This window comes from Propithecus coquereli, unplaced genomic scaffold, assembly GCF_000956105.1.
Source record: "Propithecus coquereli isolate 6110/MARCELLA unplaced genomic scaffold, Pcoq_1.0 Scaffold177, whole genome shotgun sequence".
In the NCBI taxonomy this organism is placed as follows: Eukaryota; Metazoa; Chordata; class Mammalia; order Primates; family Indriidae; genus Propithecus; species Propithecus coquereli.
The window spans coordinates 2,895,115-2,911,773 of NW_012142412.1; the positions used below are offsets into that span (position 1 = coordinate 2,895,115).

General features: G+C 41.4%; 1 protein-coding gene across 1 annotated transcript in view; it reads right to left on the minus strand.

Moving 5' to 3' along the window:
• Window positions 1-3,308: 3,308 nt before the first annotated feature.
• USP6NL (USP6 N-terminal like) overlaps window positions 3,309-16,659 on the minus strand; it is a 177,477-nt gene continuing 164,126 nt past the window's right edge. The window contains exon 10 of the mRNA XM_012642178.1: window positions 3,309-5,822. Coding sequence (XP_012497632.1) covers window positions 4,462-5,822 — 1,361 coding nt within the window. The 3' untranslated portion in view covers window positions 3,309-4,461. The remainder of the gene's footprint in view (window positions 5,823-16,659) is intronic.

The window sequence follows — 16,659 nt, forward strand, 5'->3', positions numbered from 1 at the left end:
ACGGCAGAACCTGCCGGCAGGACCCCGGTCAGTTTCACCTGGTGCCCTCCCAGATCGGGTCTCCATGGAACCTCTCACCCCCTCCACCCCCACCCTCCACTCACATCAGAGGGGCACATTTCCTCCCACACGCCCTGCAGCTACTCCTGCTTCTGTCCCCTCTGAAGTGGCCCTCTGCCCTCTGCCTTCGTCTACCTACCACGAGTCCGTTCCGGCTCAGCTGAGGCAACAGCCCCACACGGCTGCCCCAGCTTCTTGAGCTGGGCTCACTCCTGGCCTTTCTATACTACAGGCATAGCCCTATCACGTGCCCACAAGCAGCCTGTGCGTGTCTCCACACTGAATGGAGACGCACAGATTACAAAACGCCCCCATCCTGACGCGTGAACCCAGCACGGTCCTGCCTAGGACATTGTAGATGCTCAATAAAATGCTATCAAATGAAGGAGCAGGCCACTCAGGATTTTCTCAGCTCTTCATGTACTGAAAATGTTCTTAGGCTTTCGAACAACTGGGCCCTTTTAAGCATGTCACTTAAGGAAATGAATGGCAGAGGCTGTCTAGGAAGACGGAAATCCTACTGAGGTGCTCCCTATCCTGAAGGACCACTGTGAGCAGCACATGAGGGAAAGAGTAGGGGTCCCGTCACCTCCCAGGTGGTGCCACTTCTGTCCATGGCTGTCAGCAGTGCACCAAAACTTACAGAGATGGCTGGTAAGGTTAATTTTCCCAGTGGAATTTTTCCTGACATCAGAGTTGCTAAACTCTAAAACTCTTGATCTGTTAAGAATTTTTGAGATATCTCCTAGTAGGAATACAAAGACAATCAACTTTAGGAGGATTTTTTTTTAAAAAAGAGCTTAACGACTGAACTTTAAATTATGGGGGCAAAATACAATTATCTGATGCCTGGGTTCCATCCTAGATACTCTGAGTTAAGTGGCCTGGTGTGAGAGCCATGCAGAAAAAATTTTAAAAGTTCACCAGATAAGTCTAAAGAATTCTAAAGAATACCAGATAATTCTAAATTACCCCAGCAAGGGTTGAGATCCATTTTTATGAAATCTTAAATTAGTTCCTTTATTTACCAGTTTTCTCATCTATAAAATGGGAGCAGTTAGATTTATGGATAACTTGAGCATCCTTCTGAAAGTAAAATGCATAAATAAATGTTAATCGGATTCCTTTCTTCTAGTCTCAATATCTTGAGTCATCTTAAAAGTAAAGTCTGGCTCATTAAATCCACCGGGTCACTGAGCATTCGTGTCATATAAGATATAAACATTTAAAATCCATTAAAGAACAGTTTAAAATAAAAGGCCAAAAAACCAAAAACAAATCCCAAAACCATAATCTTAATAACCCACAATCGGGTGTATATTAAAATCAAGGTGTGATTCCAAAAGATAACTGAGCATAATCTTAAATCCAGAAGATAAAGCTATAGGTCCTCAGAATAAAATCCCAATTTGTAGACATGTCATGTTTTTCTCTAATCATGAAAGGGAAAAGAAAAGGGATCTCAAGAAAGTACTGACCAGGTACTGGTTTGTGCTTGCACTATAGTGGGACCCGAGGGAGACACGTGAAGTGACTAGAACAATGAAAGTCTACTTTAAAGCTACACTGAACATGACAAAATTTAGTATTAGAATCTTTTTAAAAACGGAAAAAGTTAAAACAATCGCACTCTGGAAATATCTAGTTTTCTTCTCCAGAAACATTACATCAACTGAGTTTCTTTTCATTCTTTCAAGAAACATTTTATCATCAATACTTTGATACCTGAATTCATATATAGCTCCCAGCTTTAAAAAGCTTCTCATTTTTTTAAAAATCCTGTTAAAAAACATAAACATCCGAAAGAGTCAAAGTTTTAAAACTCCTTGAAACCGTGGGTCTACTTTAACTTCTCAAAGTATTAAAAAATAAAAACTATACCAAAGTGCTTATTATGTTACGCAAGACTGCTATGAAGACAAGACTTAATTTTGGCAAAATACTTAAAACCATGCACATACAGTTATACAGTAAAATCAGTCTCCACACCAAGAAAATCCTTACCAAATAGGTTTTTCATAAATATATTTTGACCCACTTTACCAATGTTATTTTATGTTATCATTATTTCATTATCTTTTATTAAAAAATAAATTTGAAAGAGTAAAACTGTATGGTGGCAAAATAATTTTGAATTAAATTTCCCTACTTAAAAAACTAACATAGAGAGCTACATTTTATAATGGGGAAGACTATAATTAATGCCTTATTGCTATTAACAATGTCATATTAAATAAAACAAAGGGAAAGGTGATGTAGTTCTAAATACAATCTTACTGGAAATTAATAAAGCACATAACATAGAATTGTGATATATATATAAAGTAACGTAAGAGCACTAGGCAACACATACCCAATTAGGAGAGGATTAGCTTTAGACGCATCAGGGATGCGCCATTTTTGCCATATGAAAAAAATGCACATAAAAGACACAAATCAAAATATACTTATTACTTTCAGCATGTTAAAAATAATCACATCAAAAAAAGTATACAGATAAAAAATGTCATAGATGACATAAGAAAATAGTGCTTGTGTGTGTATATATATATTTTGCATATATATATATAAATCTACAGTATTTACCACATTGATATATATATTTTAGAGCAGCTCAGACACTGCTATCATAAACTAAATTGTACAGCTTGGTTTATTATAAGTCACAGAATCATGGTTCAAAAATTAGAATTAATATCCTCAGCTACATTTTTATATACATTTATTTCTCAGGTTCCACATGATTTAAATCAAGAGCCTGGTTATTTTACCAGGGTTTTGTTTGAGCTTCAGTGTAGTGTTCAGCTTTAATACACTGCATGTGTTTTGCCATTTAATAACATCATTACCAAGTTGATTAAAATTACATTAGACTCATTATATACATAAAAAATATTGTCACATTCACTAGCTAAACAAATGTTACTTTCATTTTAATAGACAAACTTTTGTACCTTGAAAGCGTAAAGCTCCAACTTGCAACAGGAAGAACCATCAATGTTAGGTTTTCTACTCTCTAGTATTCAAATATAAGCCAAGTAATGTAGAAAACAAGCTCCCCAATTAAACATGAAGTCATACTTTCTTAGAGCGCCCAAAACTTTGTCAGTGTTTTGGTGATTGTAGTGTAATAGAATATTTTAAAAGACATTACTAATTTTTTTTTTTTAACCATGAACCTGAATTTTTTTCAAGAAAAAAAAAAGGTTTTCAAAAGCATGAAAGTAACACTGTATTTTTTTAAAAGATCAAAATCCTAGACTCCTATTAATAATTAGGATCATTTTTTATCATTTTACATGGCTAATTTAATGGCCCGATTAAGAACACTGACTACACTCTCTAAAGAAAGAATGCCAGGAAAGGATCATGTAAACGACCACCCTGGGGCAGAACTGAAAAGTAACCATATTGTTAATCCTGCTTCCAAATGAATTTCAAAGGCATTTGTGCTGCGTCCTGGGCGAGTGCTGAATGATCAGTATGTTGCAGCTTTCCTGCGGCATCCACTGGAGAGCTGTGCCCGGCATCGCCTGGGCATCTGGCGGGGACAGCCTGCTCTGAGCTCTGCAGGAGTCAGACCAGAACAAAGCGCACAAGAGCACTAAGACTGGCCTGGTAAACAGATAGGAGGAGCCCCACACCTCTGGCCATAAACTTACTTTAACTGCCCCGATTTTTAAGCACCATTAAGCTGGTTAGCCTTTCTCTCCAATATATTTGATTTTCAGATTCAAAGAAAATGGTAGCAACTGAAGGAGAATGATGAGCATTCTGTGAGATGTTGAATTAATAAAGTCAGGGAAACTCTTTAGTCAGTTTAAGACCGAGGTTAAAATATGAGAAGAAAAAAACTGGACTAAAAGAAACATTAAGGAAAAGAAGGATAACACGTTATCCCATGGGTCTGGATTAAAAATAGTTTTTTAAAAACACTTCTTTAGTTCTGTGTTCAAATGTGTATGCATAGATGCCTATGATAGCTATTAAAAAACATACACACTACACATAGCCTTAAAAATACCTAATCTATAGTTTTTCAGTACTTTGTAACATCAGTCGAAACAGAATGGGCCAATAGAGTAAAAATGTTCAAGTTTTGGAAAAAGATATAAATGGAACTGAGTAATAAATTATCATCTTGCATGCATCCCTAAATGCTATTGCTGTTTCCAGGTTAAATTCTTTTTAACAGGGTCAGTGATGACGTACTTTAAATGCTCATCTGAAGCAGCATCTACATGAGAATGAAGACGTTTCCGTATATTCTTATCACTAACAAGACACCAGGGCTGTGCAAGTTGTTCACAATAGTATAAAATACTGCTTTGGCAATTACAAACATAGCGATGTGGGTTTCTGTGGTTTCTACCCTCGTCGCCAGCGAGCACAGATCAATCGTCACAGCAGCACCGACTCCTGAATGGACAGGCCGTCCCGGTTTCTGTAGTGGTAGGCTGGAGGCGAGGGCCCCGAATACTGAAAGCCCGGGGGGCCGGCGTCTTCCGCCGCGCGCGGTCTGTACCGCACGGGGCTGTCCACCGAGACGGCGGGGAGGCCGTGGTCCTGGAAGGGGCCGCGCTGAAACGCCGCGTATCTCGCTACGTCGCCACGGCCGGCGTCCCGAGGCCACGCCTGCCCGTGCACCTCGGGCCTGTAAGTGTAAGTCACTTCCGACCACTTCCGGTTGTCTGGCAAATAATCCACCGGAGGAAGGATGAACTGCGTGTGCTTTGGTGACCCCGCACTGCCCGGGTGCGCGCCGCCGGCGACGTCCACCGGAAGCACTTCTATCCGACTGGACGGCAGCACGAGCGGGGCCGGGCGGCCGAACGCTCGGTCCGGAGAGAGATCGATCGAAAGAGTAGAGCCGTAGGGTCTCCCGGAAGGACGACCTGGGGCCCCGGGGCTGAAGTGGGGGGACCCAAAGCTGTTGGCGGCGGGGAGGTGTTTGGGGGCGTCGCCGTGGGCGGGCGGGCGCGCGTAGCCGGGGGGCTGCGCCCGAAAGGCGAACCTGCTGGGGGCTTTCGCGGGGCTGGCGCCGGGCTCCGCGAGCCTCCGCGGGCTGCCGGCCTGGGCGCCGGTCCTGGGACTGTGCGAGCGAGCCCTGTCCAGGGCCTCTTCCACGGCAGCCGCGCCTTCGCCCTCGTCGCCGGGCGCGCCGTCGCCGGGCACGTTGTCGTACTGCGACGCGGTGGAGCCGCGCTTGCCGTCCTCCACCTCCAGGGCCCTGGGCTGCGGCCGCGCGTGCGACACCGACACCCGGCCGTCGGCGGGGCCCGGGGCGCCTGTGAGCGTGGGGTGCCCCGGTCTGCTCTTACCTTCGGCGTGTCTGGCAGTTCTCTCCAAAGCTGAGCCATCGGACGGTTTGTTCCATTTGGGCACAAATTCCTTCCTGACGTTGGAAGTGGCGTTGCTGTTTTGGTTAGCAGCGGCATGATTATACTGCCTGGAACTGTCATGTGGCCCTGATGGGGGTTTTCTTTGAAAATCCGCCTCTTCCTTAAGCTTCTTGCTGTCCTCGTCCACCGATCTCCGTCTTAGCTGCCTGGCGCGCTCCGGGGTGCCCGTTCTCCCCTGGTGGCGCGGGGAGTGCTCCTGCTTCCGGGACTGCGACACCGCCGTGCTCTCCCTCCTGCTGCCCAGGTGGGGGCTCGGCCTGCCCACGCTTCTTTGGCCGTTGCTCAGGTGACTGAGGCCACCACCCTGGAATTCAGGCGGAAGCTGCCCCAAAGGTTTCTTTGGATATTCATCCTCTTTACCTAAAGAGAAAATAAATTCGTAAGTAAAATGAATACATAAGGAAACAGCATCCAGTATAAGAGATATATTTTTAATAACTGCATCCTTTTCGCATGTGTACACTCATTCATGCACACACTTTGATACCACAGAATTTTAGCGGCTGGTGGGATTATCCATCTTTCAGAGATGGACACTAAAACACACCAGACACTCAGCAGCTTACTAGGCAATGTGTGGGTGGGAATACTTTGTAAACTTATGGGTGAGTTTCATACATTTGTGTAACCAAGACTCTCATATTTTGTTAAGACATATTATCTCGTGCTTTTCCAAGAATGCAAGGCCGACATTCTCATTTCTATTCCTCATACAATCCTGCAGGTCACGAGTTCAGTATCTTAACATGATACTACTTTCACTTTAGCCTACCTCAACTGCAGTGGTTTTGAAATGTCAGTAAAACTTTTGCTGTCAACTTCCAGCAGGCCCACCAAATTTAAAAGTCGACTTATAACCAACTGTGGTCTCAAAGTGGTCCCCACATAGATTCTTATTCTTAAGTATCTCCCACAGTATAATTCCTGAAAAAAGAAAAAGTACTCTCTATCTGAAAGCTAACATTCTAAAGGGATCCTACTTTAAATGCAAAAAAAAAAAAAAATTAAAATCATATCAGATACCTTATTCAGCCCATCAAGTTAAAAGCAAGTGATGAAAATAAAATTGAAATCTACTTAGTATCCCCTGAAAATTTTTTAATCAACTCTATAGATATTATAGTTATCTATTTGGTCCCACATAAATACACGAATTCCTTCTTCCCTGTAGGCAAATAATCCCAACAAACACAAATTATCTAGAAGATTTAAAGACCTATATAACAGAAAAACTGAACTTACAAACCTTCTTTTAGTCCCCGCTGTCTGACAGTTTTCCAAGGGCAGAACACAGTGAGCTGATTGGCTAATTCACTGGCTGCCATCAGATAATAACAGCCAATCGTCAGAACATCTGCTTCAGGTTAGCAAGGAGGAACCTGATGGAAAACACGGCCACTAAAAAGGGAAGAACTGCGGCGCCCAGAGAGCGGCTCCCTCGTGCCTGCAGGATGTGCTGTTCCAGGGACAAAACTGGATTCGCTGTAGGGATTGTCACGCTGAGCCTTGGGGCTGCCCCACCTCCACCGCTCACTGGCTTGAGGCAGCCTGCAGAGGCCACCAACTTTTTAGTTCACATGAAATAATTTCAAATGCTTTTAAAATTCTCCATGGCAGTATTAAAAAAAAAAACAAACCCAAAAGTAAGAGATTTCTAACTGCACTGCCTTTGCGCCGCACGTGTGCTCCCCCGGAACGTCAGTCCACCCGCGGGAGCTGCACGTGCTTCTCAGCCCGGGCTGCAGACGATTGGACTGTTTCTGCAACGTTTCAATCTGTGTCAACGCATAACTCATGAAAACTCAAGTCACTTGAAATTAGGTGTTTTAAAGGGTAGCTACCCTTAGGTCTACATCCCAAATCTCAAAATGGGTTGGTTTTACTAAAAACAAGTTTCACGGACTGCCTTTTTCTGTTAGCAAAAAGTCACGTTTTATTACTTATGATCATTAAGGTGCCTTCATGGTCCTCGCACATTTTCAATGTCAACAATGTAATGAGACCAACTACAGTCATCAAAACATATCTTATACAACCACATCAAGACGACGACTTAGCAAAGCAAACATGAAAGGCAAAGATACTTTGCAGATTCCCGTCTGTAGTTTTCTATGTCCTGTGGTCACCAACTTCATGCTGGGAATGGTCAGTTTGGGGTTGGCTTCCACAGACCCTCAGCTATAGCTACTTTTGGATGATGCTGAAGTGAAATGGTGGCCTTTCTAAGCGTGGTGACCCAGCATCTGGGCGCTGTCCTAGGCTTGAACCAACTGAGTAAGATGGAAGATGACTTCCCTTATCCTCAACGCGGCCGTGGACAATGCGTCAGCTGTCTGGCAGTCACAACGTACTGCCGAACTTTTGCATGGACAGTGACTGCCAAATGTTAAGCTGTATGTCTCTAAGGCACAGCGGAAAGAGCACGGTCACAGGAACAAACGACCTGAGTGTGAATCCTGGCTCTGTCACTAATAAGCTGAGTGTGAACTCAGACAAGTCATGTAACCTGAGTCTCAGATTTCCCATCTATAATGAAGACGGCAATATCTACTTTGCAGATTTGCTGTCAGGATAAGAGTTAATATATGAAAAAAAGTCTAGCATATTTCCTGGCATATAGCAGATACTTAGCAATTGGTAGTTAATATTACTCTATACTATACACAATCATAAATTATGTAACGACAGGGACACGTTCTGAGGAACGAGTCACGAGGTGATTTTGTCATGTGAACATCACAGAGCGCACTTGGGCAGACCTAGACGGCGCATCCTGCTACGCACCTAGGACATACGGCACACCTTCAAGCACTTGCTGGGTTCCACGGCGTCTCAAAGATGACCGACACTCACAGGAATCTCATCTACAAGTTCACCTGGTCCAATGAGATGTTCCAGGACACACTGACTGTGTCTGGTCTCTTAAGTCACATCTTGGTCACATTGGCTTTAAGTTCCTCTTATCAATATTTACTCAAATTTTCCCATTCTAAACCTATTTTTTACTGAAAACATGAAAGCAAAACATTTGGAACAGTGCTCCATCCCTCGGTCGGGACGAGTGGCCCTGTGCCGGCCCTGTCTCTTCTCCTTCGATACACAGAGTCACTGGGCTGGCTTTAGTTACACCGTCAGGGTGAGGAAGAGAAGCTAGGGACGGCAGCAAGAGGGTTTAATAAAGGACCAACGCCATGGGAAGAGGTCAAAAACCACATTAGAGGTGGGTGGAAGGAAGAAGGCGGGGAAGAAAGAGGACTAAGAGAAAGTGGAACATCTCTGGGGAAAGCATTGCCGTGGCACAGACCATCCCTATGTTGTAACATCCACAGAGTTTCGTTCTGAAATCCTTCAACATAAAAGGCACAAATCAGCAAAGACTTAACTAGACACATAGTAAAATGTGGGATTATGGATATAAGGCATATATTTCTTAGGATCTAAACATTAAAGAATTTAATAATCGAGAAGTAACGGAGAGACTAAGATGGTAATTTCAGGCACGAAACAAAATGTAAAGGTATGTGTAACACACACTTGGGAGATACAACTTTTCAAGAAAAGTATTTACCTTATACTTAATGCTACTTTATGTTCCAGTAAACACAGAAATTTCTCTAAGGAAGAGTGCTTAATATTCTATGCATCTATTTATAATTTTATAATTAAAAGAAAAATTTAACATGTTCCATTTATTGAATGGGCAAGAGGCTAAAATGCACACTGGGAAAAGAATCTGTGACTGTTCAAAATGTCCAAAAAGTAGCATCTTCAAGTTCCTCCATGATAGTCTGTAATACATTCCCCTTTCCCCCAAGTAGACCATAACCTCATTACTTCTTTTATATTCCTTCCCCTACCTAAAACAGGAATAGACTTACTAGGAAGTTGTTGACAAAATGTCCGTTCATTCATACATAATCCATACGAATTAGAGTAATGACGATGTCCATATAAACACATCAGAAACATAATGGATATAAATATCCACGATCCACGCAGCTAAGAAACTAGATGTAGCAGGGTTTTGGGGGAAGAAACCAGTATAGACAAAATGACATTGTACCTAATTAACTCCTAAATGACGACCCCTCTTTAGGAACTACTGTATGAGAGGAATGTGCAAGTACCTCAAATGCACAAAAACATACAGAGGATATGGCCTCTTTGCCCTGACAAAGATTTTCGTAAGGATGGAAGAAGGCAGTAGACGGAGATATAAGAAAAAGCCTCTGATTTATGGGTGCTTAAAAAAATCAATTCCTCCAAATTTTAAGGATGGTAAAGCAAGTTAGGCTAGGAGGCCCTACACAGTGGGATAAGGGTATCACACAAACCAGGCCCAGACTGCAGTGGCAGGGTTTGCTTAATGTCAGACAGTGTCAGTTCACTCCTACGTTCTACAGCGATCTGTGGCCAGGGAGCACACCACGTGTAGCTAATACGTGACTCACGAGACCAGCATCAACATCTATCTTCCCTAAATATTGGGTGACTGGTAACACCGTTGGATAGTGCCATATACAAGTTACTCCCATCATCGACCTAACACCTCTGAATAGTGTAAAATTCTCAGAAATTCCCAGTGATCAATGTGCATGCATTGCTGACACTTCAGAGATGGTCCTGGGGGCCCTCAGGGCAACACTGTGGAGGAGGAAGGAGAAGGGGTGGAAAGAAGGGAAGAGAGAGGGAGAGGAGCGAGGGTAGCGGGGAGGGGCGGGGGCAGGTCAGGGTAGGCACACACTGCAGAGGACCAGAGGAGAAACAAGGAGAGCAGAGGCAGGCGGGACGGAGAGGGCAGGAGAGGGAGGAGGCCACAGGGACCCCTGAGCAGCAGCCCCTGCTCCCTGGGACTCTCCTGTCAGCGCAGGGACATGCTCGTGTTTCCCAAGTGGAAGGGCAGAGGCTCAACTCCCACAGCAGGGCCAGGACCCAGGGACTCTGTGCCTGGGGATCTGACTGCTGTCATGCTGACATTAACAGGAAAAATCTACCTGACTTCATTATACAGGTGATTCCTTTTTGAAGATCGACTATTCAACTTTCACTAAACTCAAGAGACACTGTGTATGTACACCTTATAAGAAGGCCAAATGCTATCACCAGCCATATTTTCATACACTACTAAATATTCTCTACTTTTTCCCACAAAAGTAGATCCAAAGCATTCAACATTTTGGTACAATTTCTTTTTAGAGGTAGCTCGAACTACTTAACTACTACACAGATACATACATACACACACACACACACACACACAAATACTGCTACGCTTGATCTTTATTTGGTTTAAATATCTCCTTTCACCCTGAGCAATTCACTGTAACTAAAAGATTCAAGCATAATTGATGTCAAAAGAGACAGCTATATATGGGCAGAATTAATATTTATCATCCACGCTTTCATTCTGGGCTGCTTTTCAACAGACATGATGCTTTCGCTCCTACCATAGCTTCATGCCTAAAATTCTGTGTCCCCTTCCTCCCCCTGAAAACACAGGAGTGGAAATGAAGACAAGACTTACAGCCCTACGTCCACAACTGCTGTCAGATGTGACGGGGGTTGCCGTTGTGAAAACAGCACACTGATGATATTTTTCACCACTGTTCGGTCAGATGAGTGGTATTTTTATGGCGGTGCTAACAATTAGAATAATATGCTCCAAAAAAAGAAATATAACTTGATACATTTTAGAATAAAGGTGAAAATGTTCATTATATTTTTCTTAAGTAACATTTTTTTCTTAAAAGAAAAGAAAAAAGCTAACAAAGAATACTCCAGTGGTCCCTAAAAGGGCAGGGAGAGTGTCCCTCCTACGCCTTCAGCTTGTCCATCCTTGATCTTGCTCAGGTCTCTGTCGCCACCTGGTGGAGGCCACGCTCACCTACAAGATGTGCTGATAAATGGTCTCAGAGCTTCAACTGCTCTCTGCACCCAAGAGACGTGTAATTACAGCAAAATGCTCTAAGTGCTCTGTGAGCAGCATTCTTTCTACTTTTAAGTTTCAATAACAGAATGTATGTACTTTGACTGTTCTAAGAGTTTTCAGTAAGAAATGGTAGGGGGCTGCTGTCACAAAAATTATTCTATTATTCTGGGGAAGAGTTATTCCCTTCGGATCAAATATTAAGTCCAACTGAGTTTTAAAATATTCTCACAAAATTACTGATTGTAAATACGACTCTATTTCTGTTTAAGGTAACATTAGCCTGAAGAATATACAATTCAAATACATTATAGCCTTCCATAAGGTGATTAAAAGAAATACAGTTTGCTTTTCTAAATTATATAATAGCTATCATAATAAAATAACGTTCGAAAAACTTATTGTAGTTAGCTTCACAGGCTTGACTTTTTTCAGCAGATTAAATTTGAAAGGTAGGGAAACAGAAGGGAGACAACTATTTAAACATATCTCTCACTATAAATCTATTTAATGCTATGCAAATTCAATAGATCTTTGTGAAATAATGTCAATTTTTAAAACCTGTACTTCGTATTTCCTAGCATGTCAGTTCACATACACACGTGAAAACTGTTGGGTGTGTGTAACATCAGTTTATATTACACAAACAAATAAAAGTGAAAACCCACTCAAACCCTCAAAAAGACACTAACCTACAATAAAATTGATGTGCTCGTGTGTGCGTGTGTGTGTATGTGTGTGTGTGTGTGTGTGTGTGTACGCGCAATCAGGATATAGAACGGTTTTGTCACCCCCCAAAACTGCCTTGTGCTGACCTTTTGTACACAGTAGGTTTTTATTATCTAAAACATACATTAGAACTTCACTTATTTCATAAAAAATATTGATTGCATGTCTACTATATGCCAGGCACTGTATCAGGTACTAGGGAGGCAGAGACATGGCCACTGTCACGGGAACTTTCTCTGTCTAATAGCAACATACAAACCGATATGCGTGCTCAGGCACTGGAAGTGTGAGGACAGGATGGTTCAGACGTGAAATACAGGTTGTCAACTCCTACAGGTCTGGGGAGGCTGGGGACTGGCCGAGAGAGACTTCAGGAGGGTGGTGACGCTTAAGCCAAGTCCTGAGAACTAATAATAGGTAAGGACACAGGTACCTGGAGAACTGTGAGGGGCACTGGAGGAGAAGCATACCCAAAGGCACATTAATGTGAAAGAGACCTGTGAGTAGCAGCAGCCATTTGGTATAACGCACAGCTGTGGCTTTGCAATCAGGCCTGGGGTCAACTGAGAGGCCTGTCATTTACCAGCTGTCTGTCCTTGGGCAGGAACTGAACTTTGAAGTTCAAGTTTTCTCATCTATAAGCTACTAATAATAATACTGATGGCAGAATGACTATGAAAACTATTCAAAATTAAAATAAATGCCATTTAATGTAAGAATCAGGGCCCTACCAAATAAGAAACAAAGGGAAAGAGCAGAGGATCAGGCTCAAAGATCTCTAAAAGTAAAAGGGAAAGGGAAAGACCAAAGAAATGCAAAATCCAACCCTCCCGGCTGGGAAGACGCAGACCTCCTTGTGGAGGAGGGAGAATTAGGTAGTACGCAACCAGAATCCAAGGGTTCCTGCAACGGCACCGGCCTGGACGTGACAGAAGGCAGCGCAGCCTGACCGTTGGGGACACAGAGACTCAGCTTCACTCCGAGCTCATATCTCAACTGACTGAGATGATACCCCCAAAATTTACCTGAAAAAACACCTTTTTATTCCTGAAAATCTAGAACTAAGGAAACGTTTAAGAGAATCAAACACATGATTAATTCTGTATTTTTTTCCATTAAAGAATCTGTGTTTAGTATCATAATATAAATATATGTTTTACATATTTATATTTTGGAGAATGTGGTCAACTTGGCCTTTTCATGCCAACTTAAAATATACAAATGAACCATTGATTTTAACTTTAGATTTTAAACTTACAAATAGTACTGAAACATTTAAAAGACTTAAGGTTCTGTATGTTCTTAAGTTTGAATTAATTAGATTTATGTCATTCTAGAACTAGGGAGGTTTTTTTAATCGAAAAACTGATACGTTTAAAGGAAATTAGATATATTAAACTTATAAATGCAATTAAAAATGTTTGTAGGAGTTTGTTTGTAAATGGACTCAAACATTAACTAAACTTCCCTTAGAAGACAGTGTTAAAATTTGCTAGATTTAAAAATATTATGCTTTTGTAAACTGAATTAAATGTAAAGAAGAACCAGGTTTCTTAATTTGTAACTTTAGTAAATAGAACACTAACTTTAAAAACCTAAGTAATCCTGTACATAGAAAATTGTCCTTGAGTTGTTGATTTAAAAAAACATGCATCAACAAATACCTATTTCAAAAGGCTGTTGGAAATATGTGTATGCAAAGCATTTAGCAAAAATCTATCCCATAAGACTCAAAGTTTGCTGTTATTACTGCTACCATGTTACCCACAAGTGGCCGGGGGAGGTGGAATGGATGAAGCATGAAAACAAGTAGACAAGAAGAGAATTTTGTATGTCCAACTAAGGAGTTTGGATTTTCTCCTATATGCACTGAAGTGCCCTGAAGGGTCTGGACATTTCACAAGATTAAAATGGCTCTGTCAATTATTCTAAGAAAAATCTCCTTTCCATTCTTCTGCATGGATCGTAAGCTATAAATCTGGCCAAACTGGCAGTCACAATGGATCAGCATAGGCTTTCTAACCAGAATGACTTCTGCTAACTGAGAACAGCTCTGCCAAATGGCTTCACTGGAGCAGAGGACAGCAGAGGGGGAAACGAAGAAAGAGAAAAAAATTAAGCATGTGTTCTGCCTTTTCAGTAGGAACTACATTTGAAGGTAACTCAAGAGCCTCTACTGGTGAGGGAGGAAAGAGCTCTTTGTTACAGAAGAAAATCTGCCCCAAAATGTAAAAGTTGAAGATATGCTTGTATATCTAAAATCTTAGCAAACCTAAGAGAATCAATGAAATATACTGGCTACAAAATAATATTAAAAAGGTACCAAAAGTTTTCCTAGCCCATTTGAAAAAAGTGGAAGAAAACATTCTTACGATAGTAATAAAAAAGATAAAATTACTCCCTGAGGGACCTCCAGCTTTCACTCTGCCTGTGCCTTTCTCCGCGGAGCCCCCACCCAGCCACCTCCGCGCAAGCGTGGCCGTGAACTTCGCGTGCATCGGGACTGTGGTGGGACGGCAGAGCGGCAGCGCCCGGCCCCTAGGGCTGTCTAATGACCACCTGCTGATGGCCAGGCTCTGTATGGTACATGGGGTGGGGAGGGTGTAGAGGTAAGAAATGTGCAACAGTCACACGAAGAAAACAAACTCCTGAGGGACATTATACTTAAATAAAAAGTGAAATCTTTTACTTAGAAAAACTCAATTTTTAAAATATCAATTTTCTCTCAAAAATCTTTAAATTCAGTACAATCCCAATCCTAGTAAAATACTACATTTTACTAAATAACACTAAAACACTAGTGGATTCTTTTTTATAACTTGACAAAATAACACAAAGTAATGAAGGGATTTTTGCCCTAATAGATATTAAAACTGTGGTCAATGGAACCGTAATGAAGGAATATTGGCCCTAATAGATATGAAAACCGTTTGTAACTGGAAAAGCAGAGATCAGCTGGACCGAATGCAATGCCAAAATACAATGTAACGAATGCTGTCCATCCACATGGCTGGCTGTTTGGAAAATAGGCAAAGCTGAGTTCTTATCCCACAATAAAAAATAATCTAGATCAACTAAAGATTTAATCGTACTCAATTATACCTCAATAAAGCTATTAAAAAAGATTTAAGCACAAAAAATAAAAATAATATAATGCTACAAGAGAAATATGGGTAATTAAAAAAAATCTTCATCCAGCATGTGGAAAATTCTTGACATAAGACATAAAAGCAAGAAGCCATAGGGAAAACTGTATGGAAAGTGTCATAACACATAATAAACTGGCCAATCTCCTTAACCCACCAAGAACTTATATGAATAGACCAATAGAAAAATGGGCAGCAGATGAACAGGCAAGTTCACAGGAAAAGAAATTTAAATGCCCAATAAATATATGAGATACTTTGCTTTAAAGAAATGCAAAGCAAAACAACAATGGAATACTCTATCCAATAAGCAAACAATTTACCGCCACCGTATTTCTGTGTGGGTCAGGAAAGCAGGCCCGTCACACATTGCTGGTGGGAGTACGAACTGACGCAGTATGTAAGGAGGCAAAAAGAAGTAACATGTTCATGGACGCCTTTAAAAGGATAGATGTGACATTCAGATTTCTTGGTACAATGTTCATTCAATTATTTTAATGTCCCATAGATAGTTTACAATAATTCAAAGAGGATAATAATGGGCAGGCCAAGAGACAGAAAGTCCCGAAAGTAAACGCTGCAGTAGCAGAAAAACAGACGAAGGACATCGCTGTGGTAGAAAATGCGGAGCCGCCTTACACAGTCCACCCTAACGGCCCGTACGATCGGAGCAAAATTAGCCGAAGTTTCTGGTATTACTTATCTATCTCTCTTCCCTTCCTCTCCCGCCCCATTCCCCCTTCCCCTTCCCCATCTATCATTTCCTAGTAAAAAGATCTTACAAAGTTTCCTCATCTAAAAAATAAGGACAAGCACTTTTTTTTTATTTTTAGGGATTAAATAAGAGAGCACCTGTAGCGCACAGCGCACAGTAAGGACTCACTAAATATTCACTGCTAATTAGATGCTAAATCACCATCATCCTGATCCATTACACAGGTTTTGAATTTTAATCTCATGTTTAAGTAGTTCTCCAATATATTTTTTTCTCTATATGACTCTTTTACTAAAACTTGCCTCAAACTGTTTTTAAAAGGAGGCATGATATTTGAAAATTATTTGAAAATAAATGTTAAAGTAGCAATAGTATAATAATTGCTGTTCCAAATGCATTTTCTGATATAGGAAAAAATTAGCAGAAAATGGACACTATTATACGAAATGAGAGAGGGCTGACCTCACTCAGCAAAGGCGGTGGTGCAGCAAGGCCTCTGCCCACACTTAATTATTGCGTACACAAGAATTTTGTATGTCCAACTAAGGAGTTTGGATTTTCTCCTATATGCACTGAAGTGCCCTGAGCCGTTGTGAAAACAGCACACTGATGATATTTTTCACCACTGTTCGGTCAGATGAGTGGTATTTTTATGGCGGTGCTAACAATTAGAATAATATG